Below are 21,827 nucleotides of genomic sequence, written 5' to 3'. Positions count from 1 at the left end.
ATTGTTAAAGACAAAGCTGTCTGATGTGGGCGGAGTCCTGGTTTAGGGGAACCAATCTGCTGATGTCTAATAATAATCTTTGTATTTCTATTTTAGTAGATGGACGGGAGATGAGGAAAACCTCAGAGGATTGTCTCACTTTGTCTCCAGACTGTAAAGTAGAAGATGAGGACATCACACAGTATATTCCAGGAGAAAACCCGGCTACCTCAAATCTCCTTTCGGCACCACACAGAGTAGATGGACCATCGTATTCCTCTTATCCTGAGGAACCTCAGACTGTGAGGGACAGTGCCGGACCATCGTATTCCTCTTATCCTGAGGAACCTCAGACTGTGAGGGACAGCGCCGGACTATCATATTCCTCTTATCCTGAGGAACCTCAGACTGTGAGGGACGGTGCCGGACCATCGTATTCCTCTTATCCTGAGGAACCTCAGACTGTGAGGGACAGTGCCAGACCATCATATTTCTCTTATCCTGAGGAACCTCAGACTGTGAGGGACAGCGCCGGACTATCGTATTCCTCTTATCCTGAGGAACCTCAGACTGTGAGGGACGGTGCCGGACCATCGTATTCCTCTTTTCCTGAGGAACCTCAGACTGTGAGGGACAGTGCCGGACCATCATATTTCTCTTATCCCGAGGAACCTCAGACTGTGAGGGACAGTGCCGGACCATCATATTTCTCTTATCCTGACAAACCTCAGACTGTGAGGGACGGTGCCGTCCTTCCATCAGATAAGAGGTTTTCCTGTACTGAGTGCGGGAAGTGTTTCCATTCTAATTCCAAACTTAATGTTCATAAAAGATCTCACAGGGATGTTGAGCCATGTTCCTGTCCTGAGTGTGGGAAATGTTTTTCACAGAAGTGCAATCTTTACAGACATCAGAGATATCACACAGGGGAGAAGCCGTTTTCCTGTTCTGAGTGCGGGAAATGTTTTGTACAAAAATCTGATCTTGTTATACATAAAAGGTCTCACACAGGGGAGAAGCCGTATTCTTGTTCTGAGTGTGGGAAATTTTTTTCACAGAAGTCCCATCTTTACAGACATCAGAGATCTCACACAGGGGAGAAGCCATATTCCTGTCCTGAGTGCGGGAAATGTTTTTCAGAGAAGTCTCCTCTTTACAGACATCAGAGATTGCACACGGGGGAGAAGCCATTGTCCTGTAATGAGTTCGGGAAATGTTTTTCACGGAAGGACCATCTTTACACACATCAGAGATCTCACACAGGGCAGAAGCCGTATTCCTGTCCAGAGTGTGGGAAAGGTTTTTCACAGGAGTCCCATCTTTACAGACATTGGATATCTCATGAAGAGAAGAAGCCGTATTCCTGTCCTTAGTGCGGGAAATGATTTTCACAGAAGTCCAATCTTTACAGACATCAGAGATCTCACATGGGGGAGAAGCCACCTTCCTGTCCTGAGTGAGGGATTTGTTCTTCACTGAAGTCCTGTTTTCCTCTACATCAGGGATCCCACACAACCCTGGAGGTGTATTAGTGCCTTGAGTGCGGGAAATGTCTTCTATATGAATGTTGGTGGACATGTGGGGAAGAAGCACCACCTGATATACACCTCAGATATACTCCATGGCTGATCTTCATCATGTAAGAAACACTTCATAAGGAGATCAGAGATCACTAAAGACATGAATGAAGTGTTGTCCCGTGTTGGCCATTGATAGCAGTAGAAAAATAAAAATGGAGTCATTACCTTTCATTGGCTGAGTACATTTTGTTTCATCCAGTCTTGAGAAATGTTGGTTATATTTTACTTCATACATTCCTTCCTATGATCTTTCGCTCCATCTAGTGTCCATAGTGCAGTATTGCACTGTTCTTTCTGATTGAGGTATTTTAGGAAAAATTACATTTCCTGACAGACTCCATGGCAGCATACGCTCGGGTAGCCCCACCTCCTCTCCTACCCTATAGGACTCCACTCCCATAAAGCTTTACTCCTCTTCACCATCCGTGTTCCTTTTTTGTCCTCCTCAAGCACACGATGATGTGTTCCTACCAACCTATATCTACTGGATGTCAGGATTGGGTCAGCATGGAGCCTCTGCTAAGCCCTTGCTCTTAGCAGGGTATGGAGGGGGCAATTGAAGAAACCTCTTGCTGGAGCATTTGGTTCTGGCTGAGAAAGCCCAGCTGCTGCGGGTGGCCTGGTGTTGCCCGAAAAGTCCGGTTTTGCACCTGCCTGGCCCGTGCCTGTTCCTGGGAGTCTGGGTGGTAAGTCCCTGTCAAAGGGGACCTGTGCATCTATATGTTATTTCCTGTCAGTGGGGTCCTGTGCACTCATATGTTACCTCCTTCCTTTGTGGCAGCCTTCCCTGTATGCCCCTCTTTTGTTCGGCAGATCGTTTTTCCCTTTTACATTTCCGTCTCTGTTCAGACATTGCCCCCTCCTGCAGCATATTAGTAGATAGCTCTGCCGTTTCTCCTATCTCAGCCGTGGCTTCCGGGTTGCGCGGCGGTCTGCACAAGCGCGGTTGGGTTTGAGTCTTGGTTTTGGTCGCGCATGCGCAGTACCGTTGGGTGACGTCACTCCCACATGCACGATACATTCTGGAGTCCAGGAGGCGGCATATTTAAATGTGTGTAGTGAAAAAAATTTTTTTGGTGGCCCAAAAGGTGATGATCCCCTGATGACGTCAGCGCGTCTGACGAAACGTGCGTCGGGAACGTGAGACCGTGGAGTTCCGGGTTGGTGATACGCAGGAGCAGAGGAGCGTCCTGTACACCGAACCCATGCTGCATTTACCGCATGAAGGCATTCTGTTTCTGATATTTGAGTAAGTGCAATTTCATTAATAAACCCCAATATTAGAACATACTACACTATTGGAGTTTCCTTATCTTTCTCCCCATAACATCCTGGAATACTTGGAGTTCCTTATGCGAGCCGAGCCATATATAAAAGGGACCTGAGGGATAGCTTGGAGGCACTTGTGGACCATTTACGCTGCTTTAGACCCCCTGTAATTAAGGGGTCCACCAGCTTTGGTAAGAAGTATTTACCCCGAGCACTGGGTGAAGAAAGTCCCTTAAGGTAGAGGTCCCTCACTTGAAGTTAGAGTGATATTCAGTCATTGCTGAGAGATCTGTATTGCACTGGGCACTTTAAAGACTGTTGATATATTCATTGACCAAGGACTTTTTTCACATTTTGAACTATATTTATTTATTTATAACCATTTATTCACATATTTATGCACACAAGCACTTTTTGGTTGTGTTTTAAGTGCTGAGCGCAATTTATTCCACTCTTTTCACAAATGTGTGTAGTGCCTGGAAACCGGTGGGAAGGTCTGCAGCAGCATTACAGCTTCCCCAAGCTCCAGGACTTCTGCCTATGAGGTAGGAGGGTCCTTGGGATGCTCCTCCACTACCACCCTCGCTTACACCCACCCCCCCCCCCGGCTCCGGGTTACGCATCGTTAAGCTTTTCCCTCTCTCTTCAGTTCCTTTCGCCAGCCAAGATGAAGTTGTCTCCGCCCCCCTGTGGCCAGTCCTCTCATACCAGGTGCCCACAGGGTAGATAGGGGGAGGGGAGGCCATAGTTACATAGTTTGTGAGGTTGAAAAAAGACATCAGTCCATCCAATTCAACCTATGATGTGTGTGTGTGTTTGCTGTTAACCGTACATTGTATACCCCTCTATGTTGTGGTTTTTAAGGTGCCCAGCTAATAGTTTTTTTTAAACTATCGATGCTCCCTGCTGATACCACTGCTTGTGGAAGAGAATTTCACATCCTTACTGCTCTGACAGTAAAGAACCCCTTACTTATTTTAAGGTTAAACCATTTTTCCTCTAATTTTAGTGAGTGGCCTCATGTCTTATTGTATTCCCTTTCTCTGAAAAGTTTGTTCCTTGTGTTAGGGTCATCACCAGTACAGTATTTGTACATTGATATCATATCCCCTCTCAAGTGTCTCTTCTACAGAGAGAATAAGTTCATTGCCCGTAGTCTTTCCTCATAGCCGATTACCTCCATTCCCCTAATTATCTTCATTGCCCTTCTCTGGACTCTCTCCAGTTCCAGCACATCCTTTCTGAGGACTGGTGCCCAGAACTGTACGGAATACTCCAGATGTGGCTGGACCAGAGTCTTGTAGAGTGGGAGAATAATCTCTTAATTGAGTGAATCGCCTTTTTTATACATTCCAGTAATTTGTTGGCTTTGGCTTTGCTTGCAGCGGCTTGGCATTGCATGCCACTGCCAAGCCTGTTGTCCACCAGTACCCCCAGGTCCTTCTCCATCTTAAATTCACCCAGAGGTTCCCCCCCCCCCTAGTGAGTAACTTGCTTTCATGTTTCTGGCGCCATAGTGTATTACTTTACATTTTTCCACATTAAACCTCATCCGCCATGTAGTTGCCCACCCCGTTATTTTGTTCAGGTCCGCTTGTAAGGTTTCTACATCCTGTATAGAAGATATTGGCATGCTTAGTTTAGTATCATCCGCAAATAGCGAGATTGTGCTAGATATCCCCTCCTCTAGATCATTTATGAATAAATTAAACAGGATTGGCCCCAGGACAGAACCTTGGGGGACCCCACTTTCCACACCCGCCTAATCCGAGTACTCCCTATTAATCAGCACCCTCTGGACTCTCCCCTGGAGCCAGTTCTTTATCCAGGTACTCACCCTATGGTCCATACCTATGTACCTTAGTTTGTACAGTAAGCGTTTGTGGGGAACGGTGTCAAATGACTTTGAAAAGTCCAGATACACCACATCCACAGGCTCTTCTTTGTCTAGATGGCAACTCACTTCTCGTAGAAGGTTAATAGATTGGTCTGGCAAGAACGATTTTTCATGAACCCATGCTGATTACAACTAATAATACAGTTTTCATTACTAGAGTCTTGTATATAGTCCCTTAACATCCCCTCCAAAATCTTGCAGACTACAGATGTAAGACTGACAGGTCTATAGTTACCCGGGATATATCTTGGCCCTTTTTTAAATATTGGTACCACATTGGCTTTTTTCCAATCAGCTGGCACCATGCCCGTCTGTAGACTTTCCTTAAAGATCAAGAATAATGGTCTGGCTATCACCTGGCTGAGTTCCTTAAGAACCCTCTGATGCAAGCCATCCGTTACCGGTGATTTATTTATGTTAAGTTTCTATAGTTTAGTTATAAGTCTATCTTCTGTTAACCATGGGGGTACTTCCTGAGGTGTACTATTTAGTTTAGCATTACAAGCTGGGTTAGTGTTTTTTTGTTTGGTTTGTTTCTACGTTTTTCTGTCGTTTCTTCCAGCTCTCCCTGGTCTGATCCGCAGCGCAATGCATGCAGAGAAGATCGGCGTTCCAAATCGCAACACCGGCACTCCTCCTCCAGATCAAGATGCAGATCCCCCCATAGTCCGGGAGGCAAGGGCCAGACCTCTTCATTCAGGTTCCATTGCCACTCAGAGCTTCCTCATGAAAGGAAGTGCTGGGGATGCGGGCTACAGGTTTCAGACGCAAAGTCCTTCTGCAACCGCTGTTACGCCCAAGCAACTGGCGAAAGGGAAAGCTCGGACCAACACCGGGAAGCCGTGGTGCGTAGGGTTCTCAAGGACAACCTATCCGAATTCAACCGCCCAGGTACATCCGTGGGTCCGCCTCGCTCGCCTGAGAGAAAGGACCAGGGTCAAGACTTCTTCGAGTCGTCTCAGCCTAGACGCCCTTCCATCTTACTTTCAGATTCTGACTCTGAGACGGACGACCCTTGTCTAGGGTTTGATTTTGGTCTTGTTTCCCCCTTGGTGAAAGTCGTAAGGGAAGCTCTTGACTGGGAGGAACCAGCGGTCTCTCCTCCTAAACAGAATTTTTTTTTCAAACAGCTGAGTAAGGAACGTTTGAACTTTCCACTCTTGGGGGAGTTGGGCGAGATCATCACCGAAGAGTGGAGCAAGGTGGAAAGGAAGAACTCCATGCTCTCCAAGATGTCGAAACTGTATCCATTCAAGCTGGAAGAGGTTAAACATTTGGAGTCCCCACCTTTGGTGGACGCAGCGGTGATGAGGCTCCTCCCTCCCTCTGGAAGACACGGTGTCCTTCAAAGACCCCTTGGAAAGAAGACTTGATTCTGACCTCAGACGGGCCTATCTTATAGTGGGCATGGCCTGCAAGCCAGCCTTAGCTCTGGCTATGGTGTCAAAAGCTATAGAGGTCTGGATCGACGGCCTCGATGAGACCCTCAGGGGGTCTCAGAGGAAGCAGCAAGATGCTCCCCGATTCAGGAGCTGAGGATGGCTGCGGGATTTATGGGGTAGGCATCCATTGACATTCGCCTCCTGGCCCGGGTTATGTTGTCACCGCTAAGCGTTCCCTTTGGCTCCGACCCTGGGTGGCTGACGCTGCATCCAAGCAGGTATGGTGCCGGATCCCCTTTGACGGTTCTTCCCTCTTCGGGAACAAACTGGACGCAGCCATAACTTGGGCCACTGGCGATAGGTCTGGCTTCCTTCCCCAGGACAGACGCTTAGGTGCCCAGAAGCGGGCCCCTCCAAGGAAGCAAAACACGGGTCGTGCCAGGGAGAAGCGTAGCTACAAACCCTGCAAAAGCTTCGGAAGAGGATGGAAGTCCAGGCAGTCCTCTTTTCAGCAGGCCCCCAAAGGAAATTTGTCCGGTGATTGGGAGGCTACTAAATCTTTTTGAGATTGGGCCCGCCCAGGCATTCTGAGTGGGAGCTCATTTTCTCTGCTTATGGAATGTCTGGGCGGCCTTGATTAAGGACCCCTGGGTCTCTCAGGGACACTCCTGGACCTTCAGCAGCACCCCCAGGCTCAGATTCATTCCCACGTCTCTTCCTTCTTCTGCAGAAAAAAAACAGATTCTCCTTTCTTACGTAGATTCTCTGGTGGCCAAGGAGCCTGTAGTTCTAGTCCCAGAATTGGAAAGGGGACAGGGAGTTTATTCACCCCTCTTCATGGTTCTGAAAAAGACCGGCATTGGAGGCCCGTAATAGACCTTACACACCTCAACAGGTCCATACGCGGAGAAAAATTCAAAATGGAATCTCTTATCACGATCCAGCATTCAGTCCAGCCAGGAGATTGGCTAGCATCTATAGATCTGAAAAATGCCTAGTTTCATGTTCCAGTGGCAAAGGAGTTCCAGCAGTTTCTCCGCTTCGCCATCGGACGAGCCCACCTGCAGTTCACCTGTCTCCTCTTTGGGCTTTCAATGTCGCCTTGTATGTTTTCAAAAGTCTTTTTGGCAGTGGTGGCCCTTAATTAGGGTCAGGGGCATCCGATTACATCACTATCTGGACGACTTGCTTCTCCTGTCTCAGGACAGGTCTCATCTTCTTGAACACTTAGATCAAGTGATCTCGGGTCTCCAGGAATTCAGATGGATCCTGAACTTCGGGAAGAGTCACCTGGTACCCACACAATCTCTTGTGTTCCTAGGGGCACTCTTCAACACAGTGGAATGCACCGTCTCCTTGCCCGAGGAGAAAATCCCAGTGGTTCTGGACAGGGTGGCTCTTGCGCTCCCTTCCCCCTGTCTCACTGCTCGGCAGTGCCTGAGGATAATTGGGACTCTGGTAGCTACAGCTCCCATGGTGAAATGGGCGTTATGGAGGTTGCGACCTTTCCAGAGGGGTTTTCTCCAGCAGTGGACATCAGAGAACATGTCCCAACACATATACCTAACCTCAACCATGAAGAGGTGCTTTCCCTGGTGGTAGCTACAGGAGAATCTCCTCTATTGTCATTCCATAGCCCCCGTCTCATGGGTCACAGTGACCTCGGATGCCAGCAGTACCGGGTGGGGAGCCTACCGCCTGTCAGAAGTGGCGCAGGGCAGATGGTCTTTTCCCTTCCCTCGGAGTAGTCTCCAAAGTTCTGGAGCTTCGGGCTGCCTTCAAGGCACTGCAGGCCTTTCCCCATCTGACTCAAGGGGCCTCGGTGATGCTCAGACTGGACAATACAAAGGCGGTGGCCTATGTGAAAAGGCAGGGAGGAACTCGCAGCCTGTCATTGCTCCAGGAGACGGAGCCAATTATGTCCTTGGCACAAAAGAACCTGTCTAATCTCTCGGCAGCCTATGTTCCGGGAACACAAAACGTGGAAGCGGACTTTCTCTCTCGGATCAGACTCGACAACAACAAGTGGTCTCTCCATCAGGAAGTCTTCAAGTGGGTCCTATCTCTAGGGTTCTGACCAGAGGTAGACCTCTTTGCAGCCCCTCACAACAAGAAGCTTTTAAAATATTACGCAAGATTCCGAGATCCTCGGGCCTTCGGAATGGATGCTCTCACAGACGGCTGGAAATTTCACAGAGCCAATGCCTTCCCACCAGTCCCAATAATTCTCCATTTCCTCCAGAGAGCAATAATCCCGTACTGGCCCAACAGGCCCTGGTTCCCTCTGTTGACACTTCTCAGTTAACGGGATCCAATCTCTCTGCCTCTCAGGCCGATGCTACTGTCTCAAGGTCCTACACTGCATCCATGCCCGGCACATCTGCATCTCAAGGTTTTGTTCTTGAGAGGGGGAGGTTGGAGGCCCTAAGATGTCCAGTAGAGGTGATTCCCACACTTCTGAATGCCAGAAGGAGTAGCACCAATAGGGATAGGGTCTATGAGAGAATATGGTCCAAGTTCTCGAGCCATCAAGCTCCTAGGTCCAGTTCAGGAGAAGCCCCTACAGTCCAGGGCATTTTGGAGTTCTTGCAGTCTGGCCTAGATCTGTCTTTGATGGTCAGCTCGCTCCGAGTACAAGTCTCGGCCATTTCAGCATTCATTGGAGCATCGTGGGCCAAGCACCTGCTGGTCCGGCAGTTCTTCAAGGGCACAATTAGGCTTCGGCCTCAAAGGAAACCAAGATTCCCCAAATGGGACCTTCCTCTAGTTCTGGACTTTTTTCTGGATAGAGTGGTCTTAATCCCTATGCTGGGGTCAAATTACAAGGTTACTTCTGTTTTTCATGAGAACCTAGACATTGTCCTTCCCACCTTCAGGTCTGGTGAAGATTCTTTGGTCCATCCTCTTGATGTAGGTGATACCCTGAAACAAAATCTGGCGGCCACTTCTTCCTTTCGTTAGTCAGATTTTCTTTTCATCCTTCTTCATGGGAAGAAAAAAGGAATGCGTGCTTCATCTAGAGTGGTGGCTGCATTGATTATCCAGGCTATTCAGTGGGTGTACAGAGCAAAGGGCTAGGCTCCTCTGGAGGCGGTAACAGCACATTTAACCCGAAGCGTCTCTACATCATGGGCAGTCTTTAGGCACGTCCCTCCTGAAGTGATCTGCAGGGCAGCTTCTTGGTCGTCTATCAACGCCTTTCTGTCTCATTATTGTGTTGAACCGGCTGCCTTATCTTCTGTTAATTTTGGTGTTCAAGTGCTGTCAGTTGATGGTACTAATTAAATGTTTTGTTCAGCATCTTCCCACCCGGGAGTGTATGGCAAGTTATTTCCAGAGCGTATGCCGCCAGAGTCTGTCAGGAAAAGGAAGATTGTCTATCAAATACTTGCTCTAATTTTCCTTTCCTGATGGACTCCATGGCAGCAGGAGTCCCCTCCCAGTTCCTGAGTAGGCTAGTTACAGAACACAGATGCTGAAGCGGAGCAAATATTTATGGGAGTGGAGTCCTATAGGGTAGGAGAGGAAGCGGGGCTACCCGAGTGTATGCTGCCATGGAGTCAATCGGGAAAGGAAAATTACGGTAAGTATTTGATAGACAATTTTCAGTTATTATGGGCACTAGATGGATCTGATGATCATAGGAAATCACTGTATTACCTTGAATATAGCAGTCATATTTGGTGGGCAAATGCATGCCACATTCTTCCAGCTTTTCTTTATAAATAGTCCCTTTCATTTCCTTTATGGTTACATGAGTACAGTAGAAATCAGAGAACATAAATTATCTAAACCAACAATATTAAACCTACCATTGATTTATAACAGAAGATACCACATTTGTCCAATAGATGGCACTAAGTATAATAAAAATGAATGCCATCTAGTGGCTGAATGCAACATTTTCAATTTTAAATCAATGTCATACATTGGGCCAGCACAACAGATAGCCTAATAACATTTATTTTGTTCAACCCCCATTAACACAGAAGGAATGTACAAGCGTTTTTACTGGGCGAATTACTGTGCAGATTTTTTATGAGTAAACTTCTAAATGTCCAGAAACGCTTATATAAAGATATGTAGCAGAGAATAGACCTCCTAGCAATGTTATTACCAGGCTGCAGCTAGGGGGAGCTCTAATGTTTAGAATGTGACCACAGCAGAGTGATCCCATCTAGCATACATTAACCCTTTCTATGGTGTGAGCATTTCTACAATACTACGCTATAATAATGTAACACGTTGTGTATTGTATTGTACACAAATTTAACAACTTGCCTACTGGCCACTTATACCCCCCTCCTGCCCAGACCAAATTTCAGCTTTCAGCGCTCTCACACTTTGAATGACATTTACTCAGTCATGCAGCACTGTACCCATATAAAAATATTGTAATTTTTTCCCAAACAAATAGAGCTTTCTTTTGTTGGTATTTAGTCAACACTGGGCTTTTTATTTATTTTTTGCACTATAAATTAAAAGAGACCGAAAATTTAAAAAAAAAAATAGGATTTTTCCTTCAACTTACCTGTAAAATCCTTTCCTAGAAGTACATCACGGTGCACAGAGCCAGTAATAATGATTATCTGGGTTATACACTACCTTCAGGTAATTGGACACTGGCAACCAATAGACAGCCAAAAGACAGGAAGTTCCTCCCATATAACCCCTCCCATACAGGAAGAACCTCAGTTTTTGAAGCAAGCAATGAAGATCCCAGAAAAGATGGGAGGGACCTCTGTGTCCCGTGATGTACTCCAAGAAAAGGATTTTACAGGTAAGCTGTAGGAAAAATCCTATTTTCTTTATCGTACATCACGGGACACAGAGCAGGTAATAATGACTATCTGGGATGTCCTAAAGCAATGCCCATGAGTGGAGGGGACACAAAACCCCACAAAAAAATAGGACTTCTACAGCTGCTTGTAGCACGCTACTACCAAATTGAGCCCCTTTCACGGGCCGTAACATCCACTTGGTAAAATTTTGTGAATGTATGAACTGAAGACCAGGTAACAGCTTTGCAGATCTGGGCAAAAGATACCTGATGATGCACAGCCCATGAAGTTCTTACCCTTCTGGTAGAGTGAGCCTTTAGATTAAAAGGCTAGCCTTACCTTTCAAGCCATAAGCTTGAAAAATGACCTGACGAATCCACTTAGAGATAGTGGAGTGTTGTGGAAATTGTATTATTTTTTATGTTGACATTTCTTTAGGATGTATTTTTAGTTAAATTGCCATTATGTATCCCAGTGTTTTTACTGGTAATCGCTATGCACAGCGAATATTGCTTTAACTGGCCTTGAGGAAAGACCTGTAATTGTGGAAACCTTCCATTAAATGGAGACTGCACGCTACTTGTAGCCCGATCATCCCTATCGGTGGTGCCGGTCCGGATCTATGGCAGTGCAAGGAGAACTCCATCGCACAAATGTATATCAGCCAGCCGGGGCCCTGGTATTCACTGCGGAGATATGTTTGTGATGTGGAATTCTTATCATTTTAATAATATCTGCCCTTTTACCAGGATTAATGGCTGGCAGCTTCCTGTTATATTTGATCCATATGATAGAAATACTGCTACTATTGTCTTTTCACCTCCTGAATGTTTCAAATGATTTGTCAGTACCTGATGATTTTGGTTGGTGGACACACTACCAGCTTCTAGAGCAACACGTACCCTGGTTGGGGTTATCTTATTCTACGCAAGGAAGAGGATTGTCCTTAAATGGAAATCAGAACATCCTCCAACCCTGAGCTATTGGAAGAAATTGGTCAATTCAGTGTCACCACTATATAAAGCCATGTATACATCCAGGGGATGCCCAGACAAATTTAAAAAGGTGTGGCACTTATGGACAAACTCAAACCTAACAACTGATGAACAAGACTAGTCAAGTGATCTAATACACTAGCTTCTAACCTTATCAGGTGAAGGTGGGGGACGCGGTTGACCTGGGTATGGAGGTCATAGCCAACTAGTGGAGGAATGGTTGCTTGAAGAGAAACATCATTCTGTCATGAAGGATAAGTGAATTACTTCTGAAAGAGGTCTGAATAAGGTGCACTTCAGGCTAGTTTCAGCCCACACTTAAGGCGTTGGATCTGCTACTGGCCTTTATGTTTTTTTTTTTTTTTGTAGTAGTAAATAAGTAGTTATGTGTTGATTTACCTAAGCCGGGGTATGCCTCAATAGGCTATGTTTTGTATAAACAAAATACTTTGCAATCAAAAATAATTTATAAAAAATATGGAAATGTGCAGCCCTCATAGATAATGAACACATGATAATCGGTGAAAATTCATAACATTGTGAAAAATACATATACAAACAAATATATAATAATAAAAAATAAAAAAAAAGGGAATAAAGGCAAAAAGTCCTTTTGAATGGAGTGAATATAGAAAAATCTTCAAACATGTATTCCAGAAGTAAATAACTGAAAATTTGCTGTGACACCATCCACCACCAATATATATAAGGAGGCTTACCGGAGTAAGTGGACTCAGTTTGGCATATGCCTAGTGAGTCAACTCATGTGTTGGTGTATATAAACCCAATAGGCCAGGGAGGACACCGAGGGGTCCTTCTCACCAGTCGCCTTTGTATTTTCTTTGGAAAATCACACAAACCATCATAAACCATCATTAATCCAAATGAATGCAGAGAATGTAGACCTTAAGGTGAATACTCTCCCGTGATGGATGAATCATCAAAGAACCCTTACAGTGAACGAGCGTATAGTTCTGCCTATATACTGTTTTCCACAGGGGCAGGTCAGCAGATATACAACATTTTTAGTTGAACAGGAAAATAAATGTTTAATGGAATATGTCTGATGTGTAACAGAAGATGTGAACTCCTGTGTCTTACTTCTACCCCAAATATTATGTTGGCAAACATTACAATTTATACAGGGGTAATAGCCAATAAGGTTATAAGAGAATGAAGGTCTGACAGGGAGATTAATAATAAAATGACCCCAATATTATTAATCCCCCCTGTCAGACCTTCGTTCTTTCATAACCTTATGAGAACTGACCGCTGCAATCTTTTTACATGTTTTCTATATTTAGCCCGATTGTTTTGTATTCAAAACGAGGCGTGGCGCGCACATATCTCATTCACTGTAAGGGTTAATGAGCATATAGCAAACATTAAGAAAGGTTCCATCAATCATAGTGTTCTTAAGCAAAAATATCATAACCATGACCCAAAAGGCACTGAATTTGTCATTATTGAGAAATATTTTCCACCATGGAGAGGTGGTGCATGCACCAGAGGAGTCTCACGTCTTCAGACATTCTGGATTTATGAACTACATTCCTATTATCCATTTGGTATGACTATAGAATGGGATATTCATTTATTTATCAATAAAGCTTGATTCACATATGGGATATATTTAACATTATTTTTATACAGTACATGTGATTTATTTATAAACCTATTCTGTGTATTATATCAATCATATAGGATTTATAATATTTTTAATATTCTTTCTTATATCAACCTTTGGCACATTGTGAATTATTTTAATATTTGGGATTAAAATTGAATTTTTGAATTGGTTCTTTATAGATGGATTACCCTGTATATCTTGTCAATATGCTACCCATCTTATTTTAATTTTTTTTTTTTATAATTGGTCATGTTTTTTATAAATTTTAAATTAGAATATGATTCTGGACCATTGATAAAGTTGTCCTATTGCAATTTCACACCATGTAATAGTCGCTGTTGAGAACTGACCGCTGCAATCTTTTTACATGTTTTATATATTTAGCCCGATTGTTTTGTATTCAAAACCAGGCGTGGCGAGCGCATGATCGCGCGATCCTACCTCAATATTTAGCCTCTGTTTCTGTAATACCCAACGAGGCTCTACACGTCTTTACATAATTTTCGTCTTACATGAAGTGTCCAACTATTGTATACAGGCCTCGCACTCAGAGTGAGGCTTGGAGTATGGAGTGGATTTCTGTTGTTTACACTTACTAGTCTCGTAGTGAAAATGAGGCTTGGAACACACGCCTGGGTGCCATCTTGGCCATACATAGGAAGTGAATTATCTTTGCCCTGTAATACACATACTAGCCTTGTAGTGAAAACAAGGCTTGGAACACACGCCTGGGCTCCATCTTGGCAGGATACAGGAAGTGTATTCCCCTTCACAGGTAAAGGGTGTCACTTGTTGTCTATCCTGTTTGGGGGTCATATTCACTATTTAAACTACATTACCATTGACAGTAGCATACCCCAGATGATGTCTAAGCAGATGAAATGCGTTGGGTTAACTTCTGTCCATGCTACTACCTGTCAATGCTTTTTACTGATCCGGATTTAAGCGCTTTTTATCTACCCAACTGTAAGTGTTCTGAACTTTTAATAAATACCCTTTGCTTATGGTATTACACTATGTGGAGCCTTTTGTTTCTTTTCTTTGATGATTCATCTGTCATGGAAGAGTATTCACCTTGAGGTCTACATTCTCTGCATTCATTTGGATTACTGATGGTTTATGCAATTTTCCAAAGAAAATATAAAGGCAACTGGTGTGAAGGGTCACTCGGTGTCCTCCCTGGCCTATTGGGTGTATACACACCAACGCATGAGTTGACTCACTAGGCATACACCAAACTGAGTCCACTCACTCCGGTAAGCCTCCTTATATATATTGGTGGTGGATGGTGTCACAGCAAAGTTTCAGTTATTCACTTCTGGAATACACGTTTGAAGATTTTACTATATTCATTCCATTCAAAAGGACTTTTTGCCCTTATTCGCTTTTTTTGTTATTATATATTTGTTTGTATATGTATTCTTCACAATGTTATGAATTTTCACCGATTATCATATGATAATTCACTATGAGTGCTGCACATTTCCATATTTATACATTTTATTTATATAAGCATTTAAAGAATTGCTATTACTTAAAGAGATCTCCACCACCATTCCTATGTGACCATTACATCCTTGCAATTTATGTTTAGCATGTTCATTTTGAGTGGATTAACATATATTTTAATGCTTTATGATATATTTTTGCATTTCCTTATCCAAAAAGATCAGTTTCCGGAGTTTGTTTTCTTAGGTATACCCTTGTTTTGAACTTAGCCATGTAAAATAGATATTATACAGGAATGGTTATTATGAGGTTTCTCAGGGCTGCAGTTCCTCTGAACTCCACAAGATGAAGATCTCACTTGTACTCAGAGAGGAAGTCTCTATGGAATACAGACAGGAAGTGAGGTCAGGAACAGACAGGAAATTCTATATAGACGACGTAGCGAGGAGACAGACAGTAGAGGAGGTAATAAGATCTTATTTTCTATTTACACCCAGTAACCCCCCGTCATGTCCGTCCTCTTCCTCCATAGTCACTGTGATGTCTTTTATCTCCAGCAGATGATGATACACACATATATAGTGTGGAAACCTAGATTAACCCCTTCAGGGTCAGAACATTTCCCCACTTACGTGGCCGGAACATTCTCTTCATTTTGGAGATAAATTCTAGTAATATGGTTCTCCAAACAAACAACAATGACAATTAATAGAGAAGACAATGGCCATCCTGACCATACATGGCCTACAAAGGGCAATTATTACAATATGCAGCCAACACCCTGATGGAGTGCAGGGGTCAGGAGTATGGTGCATAGAGCCCCTTACATTGCTGGTCAGGAGGAAGAAAACATTCCCCAGCCTGCCTTGAAGAATATCTTCCATCATTGGTGTCAGAGGGAGGAAAATACTGAGGGCTCTGAGGAAAGGAGAGGAGCTGAGGGGTCTCTGAGAAGGTAGCAGGACTAAAGGACTCTGGGACCTCTGAGGGTTTACTGCATCTGAAGGGCTCTGGGACCCCTGAGGAGGAACTGTAGCTGAAGGACTTTGGGGGCCTCTTAGGAAGTAATCGGACTGAACAACTCTGAGATGTTAGTGTGACTGAAGGACTGTGGGGGACTCTGAGAGGGTAGTCGGGCTGTAGGGCTCTGAGGTAAGAGGGGGCTTTAGGGGGCTCATAGAGACTCTTGGTCTTCGATGGTCCTCTCATGCCACCTGCACTTACTTTTGTGACCTCCTTAAGGAACTCCTGCCAGCACCTGAATGAAGCCTTCACCTCACCATCTCACTGGTCAAGAAATATGTTGCAGGCCACAAAATAGAACAAAGAAGGACACTTGTTCCTTGAGGAGGTCTGTTTGTGCACCATCACTTACTGGTTGGCCAGTCCAATACCTTCCCATGACACAGGGTCTGGCAGTGCCTGGTGCTGGAATTCAGAGCCACGGGAACCCACTGCCACTCTGTACAATGTCCTGGATACTACAGAATAGTTGTCAACCAAGAAAACAAACCCCTCCCCCAGCTGTCCTCCTCCTACCCACATTGGGCTGCCATTGGAAGGAAAAGAAGAGACTCCTCCCCCACAGCTCTCTACACCACCACCAGCATCCTCCTGCTATCCAATCCAATCCCTTCTCTTACTGCAGGGAGTGACGGTGACATCACTCCTGTTAGTCAGCAGGCTGCCGAAGATTGGAGCCTTGCAGCCAGAGTTCTGGTAAATAGACATAAAAAAGAGGGAGGAAGAAGAGCTAACAAGGGGGCTGTTCAACAATAGGTATAATTCCCAAGCGGTGTTCAGGACTAAAAATCAAGTACTTTATTGAATATATATTAAAAATTAAAAAGAAATCACATTTATCAATAACGAGTCAATAACATGACATAAACACACAAGTAAAAAAACAGCCCAGGTCATGTGGTCTTTTTAATTGTCTTTGAGAAGTAATGACGGAATCACAGCAGAGGAGGGAACTAATAAGTCCTGGTGTTCAGGGACTATAAAAGGACCATTAGCATATTCCCTCCCTCATTCTGAAGAAGTCCGCTGATTGGCAGACGAAATGCATCATCCAGTGATGTCTGTTGTTCCCGGTGACAACCTGAGCTAACCTCTAAGCCTGCATGTGCTGCGCGGGAATCTCTAGACTTTAGCCAGTTGGCTTTCTACATACTGTCCTGCATGTTAGCTACTTGGATCTTACTCCACGCTGAACCCTGTGATATAGGGGGACTACTAAAGGAAGGAAATTAATGTTCCGTACTGACAAGGAAAAGGCACTTACCTCAGAACTACTGTCGGAAGGTCAAGCAGCAAGCAGTGAGTAAAGTTTCCAAAAAAGGAGCTGATGGCAAAAGTCATAAATCCTGCTTAGCTTCCTTCCATACATATGACGTTTTCTTTGTGCCTCATCAGTGATGGTTATTAAAGTGTATTTCCATATGAACTTTCCTCCTTACTTGGCTCTAGCCTATAGGATATTCACTTTCTCCCTTAAGTCAACAGTAAGTGGAGGTGATGGAATGGATTAATTACGATGGACTAGTCCCTGGATATTATGCTTATTGTGTCTGGAATATTGAAACGGCTGCATATTGGCCTTACTATGAATTTCCTGAAGGATTCTCACTAAACCCAGTGTTCTTTACTTCATAAATGACTATTTGAAATCCACATTAATGCTGCTTGCACTGTATTATACACCTTATGTTCCTCGATTCTCTCCATCCCTAGAGGTAATTACTACTGTGGAAGGAACGTCCTACTACTGAGGAGTTATGGAACTGTGGAGTGGTTAGCTAGAGATACTAACATAGTAGCAGAATCTCGGCTGCACAGTGACTTTCTTACAACTTGAAGGCCTGTTTATACAGAGGAAACTTGACCTGTCATCATTAATTTTTATTAATGACATAGCTGAAATTAGTCGGCTTCACTGTGAACTACTTTTTACACTCGTTATCAGCTGATTACTTGCATTAACTTTTACAGACACCTCCACGGCACTCTATAGATTATGTTCCTGAATTCCATTCACCCCAAGGGATTAATACTATTGTGGAAGGAATTTTCCAACTAACAGTAAGGAACTGTGTGAGAGTATATACGTTTGTGGGTATACAGAGGAAATTTGATCTGCCATCAGCAACTTTGATTCATGATATAGTTGTGAGTCATAAGTCGGCTCCGCTGTGAATTACTTTTTACACTCGTTACTAGCTGATGATTTGCATGAACTCTTATAGCCACCTCCACGGCACTCTATAGCCTGTGTTCCTGTATTTCATCTATCCCAAGGGATCAATAATACTGTTGAAGAAATCTTCTAATTAGCAGTAAGGAACTGTGTGAGAGTATATACGTCTTCCGATTGCTGCAGCATAACGGGACTTTGTCTGTCCGACTTTTTAACAATTTTTTCATCTGCTATCCTCATTTTTTGTGAACAGAGCGGATCCATTTTTAGTCTTCGGTTCTCACCTGGGCTGTTTTTTTGCTTGTGTGTTTATGTCATGTTATTGACTCGTTATTGATAAATGTGATTTCTATTGAATTTTTAATATATATTCAATAAAGTACTTGATTTTTAGTCCTGAACACCACTTGGGAATTATACCTATCTTTGAACAGCTCCTTTGTTAGCTGTTCTTCCTCCAACTTTTGTGTCTGGTTAAACACATAGGTAATCCCACACCCTACAGTTGAGACGGTGAGGCTTATCGCCTTACTTAACTAAGTGATTTTACTTGGTCTGCTTTGTATACCTAAGTTCTGGCAATTATCCTGATTAGCCACCAACTCCCACCAACAGTCAGCAAGTTCCCCTTTCTGGACATCATGATGACCCCACATTGTCCTTACAGCACTGCCTCAGAGCAAACAAGTCGAAGGAAGAATTATATTTATCATTCCTTGTCTCCAGATCTAAAACTAAGCAAATCCAGTTCAGAAAAGAAACAAACCCAACAGAGAAAAGGGAGTTTTTGATCCGGCAGGTCAAGAGGGTCCCAGGCCTTGAAAATATAGAAAACACTAAACAGTCCAAACTAAATGTGTTCCCATGAGGGCAGTAGTCCTTAAATGTACAGAAACCCTCCTATCCCCCCCCTCACATCCCCATCCTATTATTGTGTGACCAATGCCATCCATATAATTCTTACTTTCATTTCCCAAAGTTATCCGTCTACAAGGAGACCTGTATAGATCAAATGACGACACCAATGAGGATGGAGGAGGACCGGAGTCACATGACTGAGAAGATACTAAACCTCACCCTGGAGATCATCTACCTGCTGACTGGAGAGGTGAGGAGGATTCTGGGAGGTTGCATGACATCACTATTATCTATATTAATAAAACACAGACCTGACAGGAGATGTGAGGGGGATTCTGGGAGGTCACATGACATCACTCTTATCTGTTAATAAAATACAGACCTGATCGGAGAGGTGAGGAGGATTCTGGGATTCTAACATGATATTCCTATTGGTTCCTCAATACAGAGATTTCCTCTTCTGAAGTCAGGTGATCATATGACCATCACAGTGCCTCCATGTGACTCCCTAAAACCTGAGAGACACAACATGCAGAAGATTCTAGAAGTCACCAATAAGATGATGGAGCTGCTGACAGGAGAGGTGAGCAGTGCTGGGAATTCTGGGACATTATCCAGTAACAGACAAGGGATGTGTCTGGATGGTGACTGTATCATTGTGTGTGTCAGGTTCCTATAAGGTGTCAGAATGTCACTGTCTATTTCTCCATGGAGGAGTGGGAGTATTTGGAAGAACACAAGGATCTCTACAAGGATGTCATGATGGACAACCAGCAGAATTTGAGTTTTGTGAAGAATGTAAGGAAGGAATTTCCCCGGAATGAGACCATATTGAACCTCACCCTGGAGATCCTCAGCCTGCTGACTGGAGAGGTGAGTGTAATGAAGAGGTTAAGTCTGACTCCGCTGTACACTGGGATGCATTCAGAGTCATTTTGAGACTTCTGATGTTCTGCTAATCAATAACAACATCCACACAAGCACTATGAATACATAAATTGTACATACCAGTGTTGGAACTACCAGGGTCGGGGGCCCCAGCGGGTTTGTTGGCCACAGGACTCTGAGCATCTCTCTCATACAGCAAGGTTCCTACACTGACAGTTCCTCCTCCCTTCGCATGGATGGGAAAAGAGATAGAGACGATCTGCTCCTTCTCCTACCGCCCCTCTCCTCCTGTGTGCACTGTGGGAAGTGTGAAGCTAAGCAACAGAATTTGATTATTCAGCTGCTGGGGTTCACCCTTCCCATGGTGCAGACAGGAGGAGAGGAGAGGGAGCAGATCGGCTCTCTCCTTTCCCATCTGTGTGAGGGAGGAGGAACTATCAGTGCAGGCTCTGAGCTGCATGAAAGAGATGCTCTCATCTCAGAGTACTGCTGGGGAGGAACTGATTGGCAGCACTGATGGGGCTGCACTGATGATCATTGCCCTAAATATCGGTGTGAACCATGTACTGACAGTCTTGCCGGTTAACCCTTTCAGCTCTGGAAGATTTAACCCCCTTCATGACCAGGCCATTTTTTGCTATACGACACTACGTTATTTTAACTGACAATTGTGCGGTCGTGAGACACTGTAATCCAATAACATTTATTTACTGTATCCTTCTACTCCCCTGTATTGCGCCCTTCTACTCCCCTGTACTGTGCCCCTCTACTCCCCTGTATTGTGCCCCTCTATTGCGCCCTTCTACTCCCCTGTACCGTGCCCTTCTCCACTATTCCGTGCCCTTTTACTCCCCTGTCCTGTGCCCCTCCTCTCCCCTGTATTGTTTTCTTCTACTCCTCTGTACCTTGCCACTCTACTCCCCTGTACCGTGACCCTCTACTCCCCTGTACTGTGCCCTTCTTCTCCCCTGTACTGTGCCCTTCTACTCCCCTGTACTGTGCCCTTCTTCTCCCCTGTACTGTGCCCTTCTTCTCCCCTGTACTGTGCCCTTCTGCTCCCCTGTACCGTGCCCCTCTGCTCCCCTGCACTGTGCCCTTTTGCTCCCCTGTACCCTGCCCCTCTACACCCCTGTACGTCTCCCCTGTACTGTGCCCTTCCTCTCCCTTGTATTGTGCCCCTCTACTCCCCTGTACTGTGCCCTTCTACTCCTCTGTACCGCGCCCTTCTACTCCTCTGTACCACTCTTCTCCCCTGTACAGTGCCCTCCTACTCCCCTGTACTATGTCCTCTTTTTCTCCTGTACTGTTCCCTCCTATAATCCATTATTGTGCCCCTCTACTCCCTGCTACAGTGCCCCTGTAAGATCTGTTCACTTATTTTCTCACGTGACGAGGGCTGTTTGGTTCTTGATCGCTTCTGGATTTTCTTTGAGACTCTGTTATATGTTGGATTATTATTGCATGTGATACTGTGTGGTCATACGAATTTAATGCATTATATTTTACATTTTTTATCATAGCACAGGGTTAATTTTATTTAATACACTTGACACTTTTATAATTGTTGTGTGCAGTTACATAGTTACATAGTTTGTGAGGTTGAAAAAAGACATCAGTCCATCCAGTTCAACCTATGATACATGATACATCATGAGTATATATTGATGTATATGTATGTGCATATAATTATACAGTTTTAGCGCACTCTCTATATAATTTTCACATTTTTATTCACTTCAATAGGTTGAAGCTCTGTTGCAGCTACTGTTTTTTGTTAGATATATACTCGTGCGCACCTTATCCCTTAACTACTAATAAATATATGTTTAATTCTATCAACTATTTATTCTATTATTTTAGTAAATTTGAGCAGGCTGGTAGGGGCCCCAGTATATTACTTTACCCAGGGGCCCATGATGA

At 44.3% G+C, this 21,827-nt stretch overlaps 2 protein-coding genes across 2 annotated transcripts in view; both read left to right on the top strand.

Moving 5' to 3' along the window:
* LOC309550260 (uncharacterized protein) overlaps positions 1-21,827 on the top strand; it is a gene marked incomplete at both ends in the record, with an annotated part of 1,652,360 nt that overhangs the window by 714,648 nt on the left and 915,885 nt on the right. The window lies entirely within an intron of this gene.
* The window catches only part of LOC309549834 (uncharacterized protein), a gene marked incomplete at its 3' end in the record, with an annotated part of 34,704 nt that overhangs the window by 4,261 nt on the left and 8,616 nt on the right, over positions 1-21,827 (top strand). Inside the window, exons 6-9 of the mRNA XM_082250334.1 lie at positions 100-250; positions 812-1,271; positions 5,856-6,029; positions 8,118-9,017. Coding sequence (XP_082106460.1) covers positions 100-250; positions 812-1,271; positions 5,856-6,029; positions 8,118-9,017 — 1,685 coding nt within the window. The remainder of the gene's footprint in view (positions 1-99; positions 251-811; positions 1,272-5,855; positions 6,030-8,117; positions 9,018-21,827) is intronic.

Source organism: Pelophylax lessonae (assembly GCF_965119305.1).
Source record: "Pelophylax lessonae genome assembly, chromosome: 3".
NCBI lineage: Eukaryota > Metazoa > Chordata > Amphibia > Anura > Ranidae > Pelophylax > Pelophylax lessonae.
The sequence above is the reverse complement of the archived record's forward strand: the minus strand, read 5'-3'. Positions and strand labels throughout refer to the sequence as shown.